This window comes from Xenia sp. Carnegie-2017, unplaced genomic scaffold (genome assembly GCF_021976095.1).
Source record: "Xenia sp. Carnegie-2017 unplaced genomic scaffold, XeniaSp_v1 HiC_scaffold_16, whole genome shotgun sequence".
Taxonomy (NCBI): Eukaryota; Metazoa; Cnidaria; class Anthozoa; order Malacalcyonacea; family Xeniidae; genus Xenia; species Xenia sp. Carnegie-2017.
In genome coordinates, this window is record NW_025813469.1 from 11,020,138 (window position 1) to 11,040,195 (window position 20,058).

General features: G+C 34.3%; 4 protein-coding genes across 5 annotated transcripts; 2 read left to right on the forward strand and 2 right to left on the reverse strand.

Annotated features, from left to right (window-relative positions):
- Positions 1-5,425: 5,425 nt before the first annotated feature.
- On the reverse strand, positions 5,426-19,486 carry LOC124436060. Its single transcript, XM_046985987.1, has 2 exons — positions 19,474-19,486; positions 5,426-7,549 (listed from the first exon to the last, which is right to left on the reverse strand). Exon 2 carries the CDS (start codon positions 7,028-7,030, stop codon positions 5,426-5,428), a length of 1,605 nt encoding a protein of 534 aa, XP_046841943.1. The 5' UTR covers positions 7,031-7,549; positions 19,474-19,486.
- On the forward strand, positions 8,959-10,463 carry LOC124437455. Of its 2 annotated transcripts, XM_046987432.1 has the most exons (4): positions 8,959-9,576; positions 9,672-9,821; positions 9,887-10,078; positions 10,158-10,463. In XM_046987432.1, the coding sequence occupies exons 1-4, from the start codon at positions 9,540-9,542 to the stop codon at positions 10,325-10,327; spliced, it is 549 nt and encodes a 182-aa protein (XP_046843388.1). In that variant the 5' UTR covers positions 8,959-9,539; the 3' UTR covers positions 10,328-10,463. The 2 variants fall into 2 exon arrangements, with proteins under 2 accessions (XP_046843388.1, XP_046843389.1); XM_046987433.1 differs by lacking the exon at positions 9,672-9,821.
- Positions 10,539-11,170, reverse strand: LOC124437462. Its single transcript, XM_046987444.1, has 2 exons — positions 10,901-11,170; positions 10,539-10,786 (listed from the first exon to the last, which is right to left on the reverse strand). Exons 1-2 carry the CDS (start codon positions 11,149-11,151, stop codon positions 10,720-10,722), a joined length of 318 nt encoding a protein of 105 aa, XP_046843400.1. The 5' UTR covers positions 11,152-11,170; the 3' UTR covers positions 10,539-10,719.
- Positions 15,203-16,298, forward strand: LOC124436061 (THAP domain-containing protein 5-like). The gene is made up of 3 exons (XM_046985988.1): positions 15,203-15,255; positions 15,797-16,034; positions 16,125-16,298. The coding sequence occupies exons 1-3, from the start codon at positions 15,203-15,205 to the stop codon at positions 16,296-16,298; spliced, it is 465 nt and encodes a 154-aa protein (XP_046841944.1).
- Positions 19,487-20,058: the final 572 nt, after the last annotated feature.

A 20,058-nucleotide genomic window follows, 5' to 3' on the forward strand; every position in this document is an offset into this window, starting at 1 on the left:
AGAAATTAGTAGATTGAAATTATAATCGGTGACGTTACAGCCTGATAATTATTAAATTCATCATATTTGTCTCACCCAGCCCCCTCCCTCCCCCTGTATACATATAAATGAATACAAAATTAGGGGTTGTTAATCTTTGCCTTTAACTTCTGTGTTTATCAAATGTCGACTGCAAATTTTAATATATTCTCTATCTTCAAGTTGAAGACTTCAACTTGTAGCGATAAACGAATATTTTTGTCAAATCTTGGATTAATTTTAACACTGAATTATATGTAAAGTATATGAAATGGCTTGTCGTCCTAAAGATTATGAAAGTGGATATGAAGAGTCAAGATTTAAGAATGCTGTTGCCTGAACGTCGTTAAGGATGCCAGAATGTGTCAACATAACGAACACATTTTTTGTCGTTATTGTATTGAAGAACATCTAAGAGTTAATGCACAAAGATGTCCTCAACGTCAAGAGAGATTGACTGTATCCAAACTTCTTCCTGCGCGTTTTTTAAACAACTTGATTTAAAAGTTTAAGATAAGCTGCGACCACGCTAATCGTGGTTGTCTTGAATTTATAAATGTCGCAGATCTTGAAAGACATGTTGAAAATGTGGCTTTGCTCCAGCGTTGTGTTCTAATGAACATTTGAGAAATGTTTCAACTAAGTTTTGTTCATGTTGACAAAGTGAAAATGCAGATGAATGAAATAAATGGGAAAATGGATCAAAAGTTTATTGATGTGTGTGGTGAAGGCATGGATAGCAAGTAGAAAATTATTCAACCGACAGCGTATGAAAAGCAAAGAACGTGTGCACATTGTACGTATGTTTTAAAATATTGTTTATGTCTTTTGTAGATCTGCTTCATTGCACTATTTTCTTTTATCTTTTGTGTTTACTTTGCTTTACATAAATATGTTAAAACATAAAACTAGGCGTTGTTATTCTTCGCTTTTAACTTCCGTGTTTATCAAACGTCGACTGCAAATTTTTAACGTATTTTCTATCTTCAACTTGTTGCGATAAACAAATAATTTCGTCTAATCTGGCATTAATTTTGATCGTGAATTATATGTAAAGATATATGAAATGGCTTGTCGTCCTAATAATTACGATTCATATGGATATGATGAATCAAGATTTGAAAGCCCTGTCAACGATAATTTTTATTGCCCAATATGTCTCAATGTCATAAAAGATGCCAGAATGTGCCACAATGAACACATCTTTTGTCGTAAATGTATAGAAGAACATCTACGAGTTAATGCACAAAGATGTCCTCAATGTCAAGAGAGATTGACTGTATCCAAACTTCTTCCAGCGCGTTTTGTAAACAACTTGATTTCAAAGTTTAAGATCAGCTGCGACCACGCTAATCGTGGTTGTCCTGAATTTGTAAACGTTGAAGATCTTGAAAGACATGTTGAAAATTGTGGTTTTGCTCCAGTGTTGTGTTCTAATGAACGTTGTGACAAGGAGATAAACAAACGAGACAAGATTAAACATGAAACTGAGTTATGTGAATACAGAAAGATTCTTTCTCACGACTTTGAAGAGATTAGAGAAATGTTTCAAAAAAGTTTTGATCAAGTGAAAATGCTGATGGTTAAAATAAATGAAAAAATGGATCAAGATAGAACTGAAATAAATAAAAAAATTAATGATGTATCTGGTCAGTCTACAAAAGAAATAATGGAATTAAAGAAAGAAATGATGGAATCAAAGAAAGAAATGATGGAATCAAGGAAAGAAATAAAAGATGTTCAACAAAATCTTTCTACAGTGACCAAAGAAATGAAAGAAATGAAAGCCATGATGTTTCAAATATTGGAAAAGATGAATATAAATGAACAACATGTTCAAACATTGGCAACATCAATTGAAATGTTGATGAACTCAGTAAAAGGTGATATTTTGGTTGCTGGAGGTGACTCATGTGTTTGGACCGCAAAAAGTGTTGAAGTATTTTCATGTAAGGAGAAGAAATGGTTTGAGATTGCATCAATGGAAAATGGACACAGTTGGGCTTCATCATTTATTTATAAGGATAAGTTATTTGTTGTTGGAGGATTTAACTGCAAGTCAATGGAGACATTGAATGTAAAAAAGTTACCTTTGACATGGAGGAATTTTCCTACAGAGCTTCCTTATATATATTGGAGTCATCAAACTGTTGTTTGTAATCAACAAATCTTTCACATTGGAGGACTTATTAAGAACAAAGGACCATCAGATTTGATCAGTGAAATAAAGATTACAGGTACAACATCTTATATTTTGAAAGAGTTGTGTCATATGCCTGAACCACGATTTGACCATGGGGCTGTTGTTGTTGATGATAAAGTTCTTATTTTTGGAGGACGGGGAAAAGATCATGAAGCTTTGTCCAGTGTTTTGAAGTTTGATCCAATGACTCTTACATTTAAGGAAATGCCTCCATTACCTCATCCATTGACTGACATGGCAACAGTTCAATGGAGAGATCAAGTTGTTCTTCTTGGAGGTTCTGATGAAGGAAGAAAAGCGTTGAACAGTGTTATCATGTATGACAGTAATACAGGAAAGATTACAGTCTTACCATCCATGTTGGAAAAGAGACAGTGGTGTTGTGCAGTTATAACTGGTGATACAATTGTTGTCATGGGAGGTAAGAGTGGTACTCCTAACTATCTTAAATCAGTGGAGTGTTTTAAAATGGGAATCAGTTCTTCATGGACATATCTTCCTTCAATGAATAAACCACGATTTGTAGTCATTGCTGAAATTTTACCATTTGGACAAAAGTATTTATAAGCACAGAATTATTCTCTAAATAATCAGAACATTATAACTCAGTAAAATTTGTTTATATTAAAGCTAAACACTACTAAAATATGAATATGTAAATTTACAATGTTCATATAACCTTTGATTATTATAATAAATTACTGGAGAAATAAATGTTTTTAGTATTTTACTAATGACAGAGACAAAAGAAAATTTATTGCTTTAGTATTTGTTCAGAATGTTCAAACTTACAACTGTGTATGAGTTTGACCAGTGGTGTTGTCGATCATAGAGATTATAAACAATACTAGAGGTGGCATCGTAATATAATCAGTGAATATAATCTATACTCCAAAATACGGCACACATTTTTGGAGGGCAAAATCGATTCCCTGATGTTACGATACAGTGGGCAACTATGATTTTTTGACTTTTTTGTTTTTATTATACGCAAATACAATAGTAAATATTGTCACAATCGATTCCTTGAACTATTTTTTTCTTTTCATCGTAATTTTGGAGGATACCTAATAAGGATACGAAATTGGAGCTCCGAGTCAAAGATCTCGCTATTTAAAACAAATTGCCGAATTCTTTTTTCACGAATTTGCAACGCGTTTGAAATATTAAAAATTTGTTTGTCTAAATTCCATAGCGCTAAAAAATAAAAAAAATTTACCTTGTGAAACAAAAAACATCTTTTTGCGTTGCTTCCGTCAAGTAATCCACTCCTCTTTTGGTTTACAGGTCTTCAACTCCTTTTTATTTTAACTTTTCATTTATTTTAAAACCAAGAAATGCAATGCAGCACTTAATTACTGCAAAATATGAGTCGATCTTTAGCAGTGCTCACTCTTTATCGCGCCCCAACTTCATTCTAAAGCCTGTTTTCCACTAGCCACGTATCGTAACGTATCGTAGCAAAACATAACAGGGCGCATGCGTGCTTATGAATTTGATGGTCAATAGGCGCAAGCACGCATGCGCCATGTTACGTTTTTCTGCCACCATACGTTGCGAATTTTCGTTTCCATCATGCTTACATTGCGTGCGAAGACTGGGCTCTACTGGCATAAAAATTTCCACAGACGTAGACTTTCAATTTTTTGGTTCACTGGCACAGTACAGGAAATATACATGAGGTCCAGTTCGCTGTGCAACTTTCTGTTTAATTTAATTAATGGCTGTCCTTAGTCATTTCATAATTCCTATTGTGTCATTATGGTAATCACATGCGTAATAATATATGCGGGACATGAAAAAATTCAATAGAATGGCTGTACTGTATATTTAGTATACTGTCTCAATGGTTTAACATAATAAAAGGCTTGAGATCTATTGGCCAAATTTCGATTTTTTTACCCTACTAAAAAAACACGTATCATCTTCGGTTCGCTACATATCACTTCATGTTTACTTTTTACATAAAGCTACTTTTTTATCATTTCCTGGGTTCTACCTGGTAGTTACTATATGATACCAAATTATAATGTATATAAGTTCGTTTGTATAATTGTACTTTGGTTATCTCTTTTTAAAATATGCAATTTACAAATAATACAATTTTATCTTAGTAATACCGTTGAACTAAAATACATGCAACGCTGCCAGCAGCAAGAAATATTTGTCGTTAACAGTCTGTGAAACACTGTTAACGATAAACATTTGTTCACTCAAGGAAGAACACTCAAAACCAAGAAAGAAAAACACGTAACGATTAAACATGCTCGCTAAAAAAACAAGCAAAATTGTAAGTAAAAGATTTTTTACGAAGACATTGAACATTTGTTTGGCTGACAGTATAACAAGAAAAACATATCAAACATATAAATGCTGTTGTAGTTTCGTATTTTAATAAAAACTATACCCCCGAAACACCTTCTGTTTTTTGATTTTTAAACTTTTTTGAACCAACACCGGTTGCTTTGTAATTTTCTCTGCAAAAAAGCAGCAGTTAAGGTGGTCACCCCCTCTATAGCAACTTTTTTTTATTTTTTTAATTTTTAAAGTGAAAATAACATTTTCTGAATGAGTAAGGTGATAGAAAATGATGTGCACAAAAAAAAATTCAGGAAGTTGCTAATTACACTAATTATCCATTATGGCGGCCATTAATTAGCCCGTAATTAATTAACAGCATTAACATGATATCTCAAGAACAAGACATCACAATGAAACAAATAATACATTTTTGAAAAGCCAATAATCTGAGCTAGAGAATGATTTTTCAATTTTCTTCAAATTTTTTTATAAAAATTTAACAGCCGATTTATTGAATTGTCAGATATTTTGGGTTTTAATCCACCATTTTTTCGGAAAAAAGTGCAGAAATAATTCATCTATGAGGAAAATTTTAAAATTTGAAAATGTCAGTTTCTAGATTATATTGTACTAAATAAATATACAAAATATCAAGCTTCTACAATAAATATTTACAAAATTACAGTGTCACAAGTATTGGTGACACACAAAAATAACGAAATGGAGAAAAGTCAAGTTAAAGTTATAGTAAAGTTTTCATATCATTATACAGGGTTTAAAAGCTACCTGACTCATATGTAACTCCTTCATTGTCCTCAGCCTTGTCTAAATACTTTTTTCTATAATATCTTAGGGATTTTCTTTGTCCCTTCACCTTCTCAGTGCTCTTTTTTGCTGAAAGCTTTATTCGAGCTTGGTCACAAATGTACCTTGGCAAGTGAAGAAACCTGGTGTTATGTCCAAATCTTCAAATATCTTTAGGAAGGAAATGTCTCCATCATTAAATTTCAAAACAGCTAAATAAGTGGCAAGAGCCACAGTTTCATGTTCAACATAGATTGTCTTCGGACATCTATCCCAAATAAGTCCATTCAAACATTCATTTGGATTTTGTGTCAAACCATGCGTACATTTGTTTAATAATGTAGTGTCAGCCAAATCCTCAAAAATAGGCTCTAACAAATCAACAATGGACTTTGGAAGGCCATTCTTGTGGTTATAACCATCCTTTTCACGTTGATATCCACACCAACTGTCCACTCCTTTTGGACAAAGGTGATGCTGTGGATTCTCCTTTGTTGATGCCACATGAAAAAGTGATGCCTTCACAGCCTTTGCCATTTCCTCAACACTGTGAAGGTTTTCTCTGATTGCCAGACCATAATAATTTTGGAGCACATCTATTTTGCCATCAGTTAGTCTACCTTTACCTGACATACCCTTCCCATCAGCGAGCTTTCTTCCTTTACTACTACTTTTGAGTCTTCGCAACCTACTTCCCACTCTTTTCTGCACATGCCCAATGCACTCCAATTTATTTGGTAGACAATCTTCTCCATATGGTTTGCTTGCTAGAATTGCATTATATGTAGATGAATCACCATCCCCAAGCATATGTTTATACTTCAGCCCTCTTGTAGCAATGGACCTTTCAAACATCCTCAGTGCACCTGCCGTTTCCATGCTGCCAGAACTCCCAGTATGATTTATTTTACAAACATGAGTTGCCTCCCATTCTTTAAATCTAGCATCACTTTGTTTCTTCCTCCACTTGATACACTGCTGACACTTGTCAGAAAGCACTTCTACGTCAAGGCACTTCTTGGTATCAAGGGAAATTACCGTGACAACACCATTGTGTGAAGAGTATCCTCGCTTCTGCCAGGTGCCATCAATGGAAATCCCACATTCTCCAGCATCATTTACAGTCAAGTCCTTAACATGCATAGCATTATTCATCATGCTGTCAATTGCACACTGTTTCACAACTGGCAAAAGTTTTTTGTTTTGAATTTTGCTAAAGTTGTCACGCCTTGGTGGAGGAGGCATGTTTAGAACTTTAGTAAATGTCGTCATAGCAGTGTGACCTTTACCAATTTCTCTAAAAGCTAGCACTGCTCGTACATTAATTTCATGGGATTGCCCTTCTTTTTTTGAAGAATTAAAACAATGCTTCCAATCGCATCCCACACATTGCAGTACAATGTAATGAGCAAAGCCATGCTTCTTCCTCATGTCAACATGACACCTCACATCATCAGCACAGTCGGGACATTTCAGAAGGTTTTCGAATACGCCAAACAAGATCATTAAATCAATGAATATGGTACCTTCTCTTATAGTGTCAAAATTCCCCGAGAAAGGAACATTTTTTGCACTCTCGGTGCCAATTTTTGCAGATGAAGGCCCAGCTGTTTGATCACTAGGTGCGCCATCTTTTAATCTCTTCGTCGTATTCTTAGGAGAAATTCTAGGCCGTTTTCTCTTTCTGTTTTTAAGATTTCCCATTTATTTTTGAAAATACAATAAAAAAAAAAACAAATAGAATTTATATAGAAACTAAAACAGCTCTTTCTTAACGCGAAATGTAAGAGAAAACTAAGATTTTCGTAGATGGCTTTGAGAAGCGTGTATATGCGAACTATACATGGCAGACAAAGTCATAGCGTTGTCAAGGCCAACCAAGGCTAGCAAAAGCAACCAATCACGGAGCAACATTCATCAAAAGACTTGAAATTACATACGCCAAAAGGACAAACCAAAAAATAATGGTTAAAAATGGATTTTGGTCGAAATTTTTCACGATTTTGGTACCTAAATGCGTTGCTAAGGCGTTGCTAAGGGTTAATTTCTTTGATAAGGTATGTTTGAGGGGATTTTTCTCACGGAGTATTATTTTTTAAAGAAAATCAACACTGCAGACTTAAACTACAATACTTAAAGTGCCAAAAATGACCAAAAAAAATTTTTGGAAAAATTTTTAAAAATTCATCTGACAAGAGGGGGTGACCACCTTAAAACAATTCACTCGCCCAGACAGAATCGTTAAACAGTAAAGACGCGCGTCTGGGATAAAATCTCGCGTGTTTGGATAAATATTAATTTCGTTTGGTTATTAGGAATTTGTACTACAGCTAGTGTTTCATGTATCATAGTTCAACGAGTAAAACGCAGGCATATTATCTAGAATATTAATAATATCGTCAACAGGTTTGGTTCAGTCCCATTAAGATTTAAACTTTCGTAAAGCAGATGTACATTCAGTACCGACCTCGAGTAACATGACTTGACTCGCGAGTCAATTGCGAGTCACTCGAGAGGGACGAGTTGCGATTGAGCGAGTCACTCGCGATGCAGTTGCGAGTCACTCTCGAGTATGAGAAGTTTGCGAGGGAATAAGTGACTCGCTGTTTCCGAGTGAATAAATAACTCGCAAGAATTTCTTTCTCCAGTATTTGAAATCGACAAACATAATCTTAAGTGTAGTGACAAGTAAAATTCGTTCAACATTTTGAAGCCAACGGTTTTATATCTTTTTATGAAACATGGGAGCAAAACGACTATTCATTTGAAGCAATAACTCGGGACCTAATGACGTTAAAATCTTTTGAATTTTTTTACAAAAGCATTTTAATAACTTTACATTTTTCATGGCACAAAGCCACAAACGTTATTCGTAAAGCGGTAGAGACCATAGAGAAATGTAAAGTAAACGGCACGCAATAAATGAGTAAATCTAAATAGCGCTCAATTATTTTCTTCTAACAGTCTTAGATTATGGACACATATAATCTTAGAAAAGAATGCATTAAAAAAACGAATATTCTTTAAAGCCAAATATTTAAGGAATGTAGCTATGCACGACAAGTGTAGGTATAATCTTTTGAATTCGATTCTGAAAGAACTTCGTTGACCTGGAGTTTTGGATGTAGTCGCTATTGATATGAAGGCCTTACTATACACGTTGTTTTACTATACACGTAGTTTTATATCGTTCTTGCTATTAAATGTTTATGGCCTTTGTCATCAGGTCCCGAGATATTGCTTCAAATGAATAGTCGTTTTGCTCTCATGTTTCATAAAAAGATATAAAACCGTTGCCTTCAAAATGTTGAACAAATTTTACTTGTCACTACACTTAAAGTGCTACTGAAGTGAAATTTTCATATTTCGTTTTTCGATACAAACGTTTTCTCTGTATTTTACTGATCATTTTGAGCTATCGCCCACTGAATTTAATCGATGGGAACGCATCGAACTTTGTGTTCAAACATGGCATATTTGCTTGTTTTGATGCGAATTTTACTTTGAGTGCATGACGTCATATAAAGGACGGAAGTTCAATTTTAAAGCTCTTAGTATATAAAAATTATATACGAACAAGCATATTTCCACCTGGAATTTTACATATTTTATAACTTCTTCGCAAAATTGCGTATATTTAGTGACAAATGAGCAACACGCATAGGTAAGCAACATTTACAATCGATTAGAGTTTTATAAACTTCTTGAATTAACTTATATTTCTCAATAAACTGGGTGCCGCATCCTTGACGAAGTCTGCGGTTTTAACACACACGCAATGTTATCAGAAACTAACTGTAACGCGCTTATTTCCAATCATCCAATGTATACTACTTTTATAAACTTCTGGATTAGACTTATCATTCTTATCAGATGGGTGTCGCATCCTTGACGTAGTCTGTGGTTTTAAAACCCATGCAATATTATCACAACGCACATAATATAAGGAGAATAATTTTTTATTAAGTTAGTCAAACGTAACGATACACCGCAAGTTAAAATATGGCGAGTAGGCAAAATTCTGCAAAAAATCGTCGAGGAGGACAATATTGTGTTGCTGGTTGGCCCAACGGAAAAAGTTGTACAAACAGTCAACACACAAGGGTGTCTCAGTACATCGTTTCCCCATGAATGACAAGGAGAGGCTGAATAAATGGACGAAATTTGTTAGGAGACATAGGCCAAAATTCGTTCCTCAGCAGTACTCTGTGCTATGTTCAATGCATTTCGCAGATTGGTACATATTGCAGGTAACTTGTAATCACTGTTCTCTATCTGCCAAGCCTTTTTTACTTGTTCCTAGTCAAGAAAAAAAATTACATAATAAATGGTTTGTTCTGTTTAGGCACGTACTGGCAGTACTTCATTTCAATGAAAACCTTCACAGACAGCCAAAAAAAAACAAAAAATGGAACACCATATTATTCTGTGACATACCCAAAATTTAAATCAGGGGATGAAGTAGTAAGAACTGTTTCTTCAGCACCATCATATTGTAAGTTTAGCATGTATGCATTGGTACTCTTGACTTACACATCTAACCACTTGTCATTTTTCCAGACAATGTTAATGAAATCAAAAATGTCATGGTTCTTAGTTGTGAGGAATCCATGGACAACATATTTAAGAAGTATAAGGAAAAAGTCCCAGAAGCCTTAAACAAAACTTTCTCAGATCGAATTTCCAAAACTGAGGCAATCCAACGGCATTTGGATAGGAAACAACTATCTTCAACACCATTGTTTCCCACATGTAAGTTGTTCATGCTACCATGTATAATAGGTATGGCCAGTGCATTCTAAAAGTAAACAAATTAAATTGTTATTTATAGATCAAGAGCAAGATGTACTGCAAACAAAAGGTTTAGACAAAGAAAAACAAGCTGCTTCAACAGGTCCTTCAGATCCAAAAAAAATGTGCTTATGCAAAAATTGTGGACAGCCAATGAAAGGACATCCAAAAGGTCATTGTCCACAAGAATTACTTGACAAATATTCTTAGCAGGCCAACTTTAAAGTTAGTTATAAAATAATATACTATGCTACAAAAAATGTTCTTATTTGATTAATTATTTTGACTTCACACAACAAAATTGTGAAGCATCACAGCACAATAATGAACCACATAAAGGTAAAAAGTAGAGATACATGGCAAGATATTAATTATCGTTACAAAACAAAATTAGAAATCAAAATGTACTAACTCATTTTCATATTCTTGGTCATACGCTTGTATGACCTTCCATCTTGGTCTCTTAGAAGTGAGCCAACATTCTTCCAACATTGTTCAAGACTGTAGCATGTGTCATAATCGTGTACTCTTCGTGAAGAGTAACACAGCTAATTTTTTTCAATGCTAACATCGAATACCAGTTTATGTAAAGTAGGCCCAACCTATTGACAACAACGGTATTCAATGGCATCTGTCAGCAGTTGAGTACGACCCAAGCTACATGCACACCTATAAAAAAAGTGGTTTGTTATCATATTTATGCACCACGACATAAGGACAAAATAACATGTTTAATTCATGGTTTAATTTCTTCTAGAGTTCTAGTAACATTTATCAACTTACCACTTATCTAACTGAAAGGTTCCTTCGAACCTCGCTTCCAATGTTCGAGGGTCTAAGCCATCTGCGTCTTCTTCGACCGACACAAAATTCTCTCCGACTGCGTTCGCAAGAGGTTCATTTTCGTAAGGATTTACCACTGAATTAGCCACAATTGTATCCTCATCGCCGGAATTTGAAAGTAAATTTTCATTTGCCATATCTGAGTTTTCAGTATCCGAACTGCGTTCGCTTTCACTGCTTGAAGAACTCATATTTTATTGTGTATATGTGTTAAAATCTAACAAAATACTAGTAAATCAATGCTCTACTTCGACTTCCGTCCTTTTATTACGTCACATCCGTATAATATTTCAGTGGTAAAATTCGCACGCGTAACCCAACTTTGAAAAATTTATTGATGATCCGTGCTTCAATATGCATAAAAATTATACCAAAGTGATCAGGAAAGGTAGAACTATTTGATTATAGAAAAAAATCGATACCCAAAATTTCACTTCAGTAGCACTTTAAGACTATGTTTGTCGAAATTTTTGCGAGTTATTTTATTCATATGAATGTTTTATGCAGTGGTGTTTGAATTAATGAGATATGATTCGGCATCATAATTTGTTGTCGTACCATTAGGGATCGAAATAGGTGATTTCAATATTCGGTATGGTGTAGTAAGCTTGACATATGAACATTGGTGAGAAATTAACATAGTTGTGAATGATAGTGGTAAGCTTTGATATGATTCGACTTTACGATTGGTTTAGTTAAAACAAATTAGACCTGAAAATCAGGTGACTCAACGGGATTCGAACCCATGACCCTGCGGAGCCGGTGCAGTGCCTTGACCACTGAGCCATGAAGTCACACAGTGAATCCCGTTGAGTCACCTGATTTTTTCTGAGTCCGAGACGATTGCTTAAATTGTCCAGCTAAGTGCGAAGATCATATCTCATTTAATTTCAAAACACCGCACTGCATAAAACATTCATATCACATTCATTTCACGAGAAAACATGAGCCCAACAATATTGACCTGCTCACCACTGTGTGACTTCATAGCTCAGTGGTCAAGAGCACTGCACCGGCACCGCAGAGGTCATGGGTTCGAATCCCGTTGAGTCACCTGATTTTTTCAGGTCCTGAGACGATTGCTTAAGTTGTCCAGCTAAGTGCGAAGATCATATCTCATTTAATTTATTTTATTCAGTCGCAAACAGCGAGTCAAGTCATGTTACTCAAGGTCGGTACTGTAGATTCTTAACGATTCTTTCGGCAAAACCATTGTACCAGTAACCTCTATAACCTACATCTATAGATTATGACATTTACTTTGTTTTACCTTGATTTGACAAATATCGAAACGTCGGTAATCAGCTGTTGGTATAACGAAAATCAATATAATCAGACGCTTTCCAACCAAATTTGTCGTTGATCTCATTCTTCAAAGAATCTTCATCATTTTTTCTCTCCTTTACTACAGTCACATACAAACGTGGTTCTGGGTTGAATGTTATCCCGCAATATCCATTTATCCAAGAAAATCTACAAAACAATAATTCCTTATTTAAACATACATCAAGTAGGAAAGACATTTATTTCGGTAAAACTGTGTGACTTTTACTAAAATATAGCGTTGTATAACAATTGAAATTTAATATTCGCATGTTTTTAAAAGCAAAAAACTTAATAAAAAAACGTTTTTCGGAACAATTAAACACGCGTCAGTCACTGCTTTAAATCATAAGTGCGAGAAATGGTTGAATTCATTCTATATTTTACAGAAAACGTTTGTCGTGCCTAATACGAGCTATACTTCACGACTTTTTAAATGTAAATACAACTTATAATTGAATGTATCTTATGCTTGACAGAAACCTTTGCAAGCATTTTAAAAGTTATTTACAAGTCTCAAGTGGATTTTTACTTACTGTTTTAATTTTTCAGTCACGTCTTTGCGAATACGGTAAAAGTCGTCAAGAAATCCTCTGGTGAAATTGTTATCAAAATCATCTTCATCAGAATCTTCATCATCAGAATATATTTTGGACATATCGTTCTCACTCATCATTTCAGGAACATCTGAAAGACAAAATTGTTATTAAAACACAATTTATACGCCTGTGATAACGTCTGTGATTGGTGCAGTAACCTGCGCCTGAAAAAACGAACTTACCTCAGAAAAAATTATACTTTGTACGTAAATATACTTATTTCTGTGATATTGGCCCAGTACCATATTTTTGCAATTATCATGCAAAAACGATGACTTTACATTTTTTAACCATTTTATTAAAGAACTTAAAAACTTAAACAAAGCAAGAAAATCACACTCTTTTTTTAACTTATTGTTACATTTAAAACCAATTTTTTACTAATTACATTACAAATTATCGTGAAGTAATTAAATGCACCTGTAACTCTGTGTACATATCTAACAGGATGGTTGTAGCTACATGTCATTCTAATTATGATTTGAAATAAAGCAAAATAAAACAATAGCAGTATTGTATCTTGTTCATTAAAACATATTTGTGCCAGATAATTACTAATAAAAATAAAATATAAGAAATACCTTCTTTCATCTTTATAACACCAGCTAAAGATGAATCACTTCGTTCAAATGATTAAACCATTTCAGTATTTGTAAGGCCTTATCCAAACATGGGGGAGTATAAATGTTTCAAAATTGAGCCCGGTGATTTTTACGCTTTTGTTATGATGAGCAACATTCCTAATTGGTCAATCAGGCCATCTAAACAAATGAAAACCATTTAGTTGTAGTTTTATAAAATAAAAAAAAAAACAAGAGGATAGTGTTGCAAGTATTATATAATTAACTGGAATTATGAAAGCTAAATTTACCCAAATAACATTGTAAAATTTTCCCAAACACATGAATGTGTGAAGTTTTGTCAACAACAGAGCCAAAATATTGGCAAAACTTCTTTCTCTAATACCCATATGTTGCATAATGTATCAAACAGTATATTCTGCTCATATATATTTTGTATTATTTCTAAAATGATGGCTTGTATCGTTGAATGATTACAGATTTACATTTTGTCTCTCATTGGGCCATATAGCAGAATAATGATACAGTGATGTTTGGCAGATTGTCACTTTAAAGGGGCAAACATTCTTTGCTATAAAAATTAATATTCATTCATGATGATACTTGTTCTGAATATATCCAAATGTAGTTTTCCTTTTATGTACATTAAAACCAGTGATAGCAAGTTGAAAAGCTAGCCATAATAAATAATGCAAGTCTCCAGCTGTCCATGATCTTTCATCAAAGAGAATACCTCTTCATGGTGATGTGAGAAGTTGTGGATCTTACAAACATTCTTGTTTTAAGACTGAACGTTTTAAAAATGTCTTTTTAACACTAAATATGAATTGAACCAGGGGCGGATCCAGCGATTTTTGTGACTAATGCACCACTGCGAGCGCCAAAGGCCCTAGCTCTGTAGGGGGTCTGGGAGGATGCCCCCCGGAAAATTTTGCGTTTTGACAACAGAATTTAAAAAACTTGGCTTTACTTAGTTTGTAAACTTTTCGCGAATTTCAATAAATTTCAAAGTATGAATTGAAGTAGGTAGATACCAGTTGAAATTGTTTTATTGGTAGTATGAATTAAGGAATAGCTATGTAATATTGTTTGTATAAAAATATGTACTTATAGTATTAGTTATATGGTTTTCATTAGTTAGAACCTTTGTAATTTAACCATATCTGTTACAAAAAGAGTTCACGGTTGCTGAAACTTCCAAAAGCAATAAAAAGGAAAGAATTCTTCATCCATTATAGCCAATACAGACTGTTTCATATGCAATTTCTCGCAAATTTCTGTGCGAATGTTTTGATCATTTATTTATGTTTTTTCATCCCTAATCGCAACAGAAATAAAATGTTTCACAACATAGATGAAAGAAATGCAATTATACAATTGATTTCAAAACGAATAACCTGAGCAAAATATGAAATGTTCCACATAAAATTGCTTAGCAATGACGAAGTCTAAGAAATTAGTAAATTGAAATTATATCGGTGACGTTACAGCCTGATAATAATTAAATTCATCATATTTGTCTCACCCCACCCCACAATCCCCTGCTGGAATTGCCCACTGTCTTTTGTCTTTATTTTGCTTAAAGGGGAACTCCACCCAAAAATAATGTTGGTCTTAAAACTTTGTCTGTCCCGTGAAAATAAATATGCGGCAATTTTTTTGTTTGTTTGATTCAATATTTTCACAAAAAATGAGTTGAAATGCTGCAGCTAGGGCATCCGGTGCGTGGGAGCAGAAATATGTCAGCGGCTTGTATTGACGTCATATCGTCAATTGCTCCTCAAAGCTTTATGTAAAGTCATTGCACAGTCATAATAAACTTGCGTCAAAATGCTTCTCCTAATCACAAAATGTTTCTTTTCGAAACGTCAGAATTTTTATTCGTAGGTATATACACAAGCAACTTTATAGCTTACATGCAAGTATTGAGCTGGTTGTTTGTATTCTGTTTTAATAGAACGGTTTCACATCCATAAAGGCCATTACGCACAGTTTCCGCACTACATATAGAACTTGAATGTCGATTAATATTATTTTTTAAAAATACGAAGGTTTCTTTGTGTGGAAACTGTGCGTAATGCCGTTTGCTTGTCCTCCGAATTCAACCTTAACAACAGTTTCCACTGATGTGAAACCAATCTATTGCCCTTAATAAACATTGAATAATAATAAACATGGTTGTGTAACTCATTACGGTTAGAAAATAATCCTACATAAAACCATTGTAAAAATAGCCTTTCGTGCATAGAATTAAGTTGTAGTTTCCTTGACGCAAAGTATGAACTTATAGTTTCCTAATTATTGTACATAATTGTATAATAATGTATTGCTAGAATACGGAGAGAAAATCTACCTCCTCTGCAATACTGTTACGTTTGCAGCGAGCACTTTGCTCCCGATTGTTTTGAATCGGACCTAAGACAGAAACTTACACCATGGCAACCTTTAAAAAGGCGACTGAAGCGGGATGCAGTACAATCGATCTTTTCATTTGGCCCTGAACCCAGTAAAAAGCGTCTGTCTAGCGAGCATCGTACAGAGAAACGTCAGGCTGACCAAGACAAGGAGGAAGTTAGTAAAAGCATTTCTTGTTAAATTTTAATCAAGAAAAAGTTATAGCCTAAAGTATATTCTAAATATTTCTATTTTTTCTATTTTCAGCTTTCAAATATTTTAGAACAATGTTCCTCCACAAGTACAAATGTTTTCTCAGTGGTTGAGCCAGAAGCAAATAACAGTTGTGATTTGGGTGCGTCTGACAGTCCTGAAGCATTGCCAACTAATTATTGCAAGCCACAAACAAAGATGCATCAACACAGTGTTCATTTGTTGTGAGGAGTTTACATGCCATGGAAGTCCAAACTACACTGTCGATGCTGAATACTGTGGATGCAGAGGTTGGAAAACAAACACCCTCATATTGATCACCAATATGATGTGTGGCATTTGTCTAAATCTGTCACAAAAAAACTAACAAAGAAGGCTAACATTAAGGGAAATGATGACTTGACCCATTGGATTAAGTCCATTTCTAATCATCTTTGGTGGTGCTCTGCAAGTTGTAACAAGAATGCAGAAGAATTGGTGGAAAAATGGAAGTCTGTCCTTAACCACATTTCCAACAAGCATTTCTGGAAGGGGAACACATATTTTCATCAATGTTGCCACCAACAATTAACAGAAAAAGAAACAAAGCAGAAGAAGTGGTTATCTCCTACTTCACAAGCATATATCGCTGCAGAGAAGGTGATATGTGACAAGAGGCTTCTAAAAGACCTGCCCAAAGCGAGAGCATTTTTCATTTCCTGGGATGGTAGCACGCACTCAGTTAGCAGCATTAGATCACAACAACAATATTAAACGTGATAAAGCAGTCATTAAGTCAGGGACAAACAAAGGGCAAGACCGTTACAAAATGTTTTTTTGCTAAAACACAGAAGCAATGGGTTGTAAAAGCAATGAAAGAAAAGAAAGAGTACCAGTACATTGATAAACTACTTGCGGAGGTTGTGAATGCATGCAAAACTGAGGAGATTGAACTTGTACATCATGGCGAGAATCTTCCAAAGAACATTTCTAAATCATGTCCACCCAGGAAAGAAGTACTTGTAAAGGAACATCAGTCTAGATTTGCATAAAATGTCAGTGGTGATGTTAGCTATGGCAATAGGTTTTGCCATACCCATATAATATGATGTTGAATCAGTGAAGACAACTTTTGTACTACTTAAAAAATGTTCATTCTTAAATATTAACATAGCAAAACCTTTTGCTATAGCTAGTTTCACCACTGCATTACACAAACTATTCATGTAATTAATTATAGTTATATTATAACCAGTGTAATAGCCAAGCCACATTTATAATCATTTCTTTGTAAATCTGTTTTTTTTTGTAATAAATTAATAATAATAAATGTGCATAGCATGACCTATAAATGAGCTGGCTATGCCACTTTAATATTGACATACAAAGTAATTGTAATGGTATATACCTATATCATAATAAAATACTTCATTCATCAACATAGTGAAAGCCTTCAAATTGAAATTCCTCTGCAAGGCCAGGTGGAGGAAATGTTTCTCTAATGCGAGTAACTGCACATGATGGCAAGATGACTCTCACTTCTCTACCCAAGACACCCCAGCACCATCTTGCCAACTGTCTATATGCAATATGGCGGTACAGTTTGTCCTCGGGCCCATCATATGCTACCTCATATTGCTGCTTGTACTGGTACCAAGCTGTTTGTAAAACCCACCTGTTAAGACAAACAGGCTCAAAACCAGGATGTTGTGTAATGCACAAAGGGACTTCGGTGGTCTCATTCGTTTCTACTGCCTCTAAATTTTGTCACAAATATTGGAAATCTCTTTGCAGCATAAACATTCCTCGTTATTATCCATTATTTGGCAGTTACCACATTGACACCTGAATATGTTAAAAGAAAGGATCTTGAAAAGTAAATGTCAAAACTTCAATAAAATTGTATCTTACAATAAAACTTTAAAATCTAAAGTATTATGTGTGTGTGGACGTGGTCAACTTCAAAAACTGAAAACGTACTTTTGAGATAGAAACAATGGTCTAGAATAATATAACATTTTACTACCCACCATTCAAGATTGTCGCGCCGAGATTCATCGTCAATATACAAAAATTCCTGTTCTTCGTTATCCTCAAACTGGTGAGCTTCTTCGTGTTCATCAGCCGGCCATTCGGGCTCAAACTGATATGGCCGAATATTGTTTGTTGGATTGTCTTCCATTTCACTATCGATTGGTGAATTAGGCCGAGGTTCTTCCAAAAAAGCCATTGTAAGCGATTGTTTTGTTTTTGTGCTAGGCTGTGCGTTATTATTTACTTTGTTGTAAACTCAACTCCAAATCGGTTTGACGATATGACGTCAAAATAATTTCCGTTGACGCTTTCTGTGCCCACGCTGCTAAGCCTCAAAACAGCTCAAATAGCGCACTTGAAGACGCGATTTTGTCAAAAATAAAATAGCTGATGTAAAAATTTCAAAAATATAGTAACCTTTGCATAAAAATGGAACTTTTAAGACCAACATTATTTTTGGGTGGAGTTCCCCTTTAACATAAATATGAATACGAAACTAGGGGTTGTTCATCTTTGCCTTTAACGTCCGTGTTTGTCAAATGTCGACTGCAAATTATTAAATATTCTCTATCTTCTACTTGTAGCGATAAACGAATAATTTCGTCAAATCTTGGATTAATTTTAACACTGAATTATATGTAAATATTTATGAAATGGCTTGTCGTCCTAAAGATTATGAAAGTGGATATGATGAATCGAGATTTAAGAATGCTGTTGATGAAAATTTTCGCTGTGCAATTTGTCTCAACGTTATAAAAGATGCCAGAATGTGCCACAAAGAACACATCTTTTGTCGTAAATGTATCGAAGAACATCTACGAGTTAATGCACAAAGATGTCCTCAATGTCAAGATAATTTGACTGTAGCTACACTTCTTCCAGCGCGTGTTATAAATAATATGATTTCAAAGTTAAAGATCAACTGCGACTACGCTAGTCGCGGTTGTCCTGAATTTATAAACGTTGAAGATCTTGAAAGACATGTTGAAAATTGTGGGTTTGCTCCAGTGTTGTGTTCTAATGAACGTTGTGACAAGGAGATAAACAAACGAGACAAGATTAAACATGAAACTGAATTATGTGAGTACAGAAAGATTGCTTCTCACGACTTTGAAGAGATTAGAGAAATGTTTCAAAAAAGTTTTGATCAAGTGAAAATGCGGATGGTTAAAATAAATGAAAAAATGGATCAAGATAGAATTGAAATAAATAAAAAAATTGATGTTGTATCTGGTCAGTCTACGAAAGAAATAATGGAATTAAAGAAAGAAATGATGGAATCAAAGAAAGAAATAAAAAATATTAAACAAAATCTTTCTACAGTGACCAATGAAATAATGGAATCAAGGAAAGAAATAAAAGATGTTCAACAAAATCTTTCTACAGTGACCAAAGAAATGAAAGAAATGAAATTCATGATGTTTCAAATGTTGGAAAAGATGAAGGTAAATGAACAACATGTTCAAACATCAACATCATCAGTTGAAATGTTGATGAACTCTGTAAGAAGTGATATTTTGGTTGCTGGAGGTGACCAACATTCCTTTAAGAATGTTGAAATATTTTCATTTGAAGGAGGAGAAATGGTTTAACATAGCATCAATGGAAAATGAACACAGCAGTGCTTCATCATTTACTTATAATGATAATTTATTTGTTGTTGGAGGTGATGAATGCGCGTCAATTGAGACATTGAATTTTAAACAGTTTCCTTTGACATGGAAGACATTTCCCGCAAAGTTTCCTTATGAATGTGATGATCATCAAACTGTTGTTTGTAAACAACAAATCCTTCACATTGGAGGATATGATTATGATAAACATACAAGAGTGGATCAAATTAGTGAAATACAGATTACAGGTACAACATCTTATGTTTTGAAAGAGTTGTGTCATATGCCTGAGCCACGGGATGGCCATGGAGCTGTTGTTGTTGATGATAAAGTTCTTATTTTTGGAGGATGGGGAAAAGATG

Excerpts from the sequence above, each read along its gene's own strand:
- LOC124436060 (XM_046985987.1), bottom strand. The coding sequence starts at position 7,030 with ATGGGAAATCTTAAAAACAGAAAGAGAAAACGGCCTAGAATTTCTCCT.
- LOC124437455 (XM_046987432.1), top strand. The coding sequence starts at position 9,540 with ATGTTCAATGCATTTCGCAGATTGGTACATATTGCAG. Across the intron at positions 9,822-9,886 it reads TTCTTCAGCACCATCATATT|ACAATGTTAATGAAATCAAA; the intron begins GTAAGTTTAGCA and ends TCATTTTTCCAG. Across the intron at positions 10,079-10,157 it reads AACACCATTGTTTCCCACAT|ATCAAGAGCAAGATGTACTG; the intron begins GTAAGTTGTTCA and ends TGTTATTTATAG.
- LOC124437462 (XM_046987444.1), bottom strand. The coding sequence starts at position 11,151 with ATGAGTTCTTCAAGCAGTGAAAGCGAACGCAGTTCGGATACTGAAAAC. Across the intron at positions 10,787-10,900 it reads ACCTTTCAGTTAGATAAGTG|GTGTGCATGTAGCTTGGGTC; the intron begins GTAAGTTGATAA and ends CTTTTTTTATAG.
- LOC124436061 (XM_046985988.1), top strand. The coding sequence starts at position 15,203 with ATGTCAGCGGCTTGTATTGACGTCATATCGTCAATTGCTCCTCAAAGC. Across the intron at positions 15,256-15,796 it reads ATTGCTCCTCAAAGCTTTAT|AATACGGAGAGAAAATCTAC; the intron begins GTAAAGTCATTG and ends ATGTATTGCTAG. Across the intron at positions 16,035-16,124 it reads CTGACCAAGACAAGGAGGAA|CTTTCAAATATTTTAGAACA; the intron begins GTTAGTAAAAGC and ends TTCTATTTTCAG.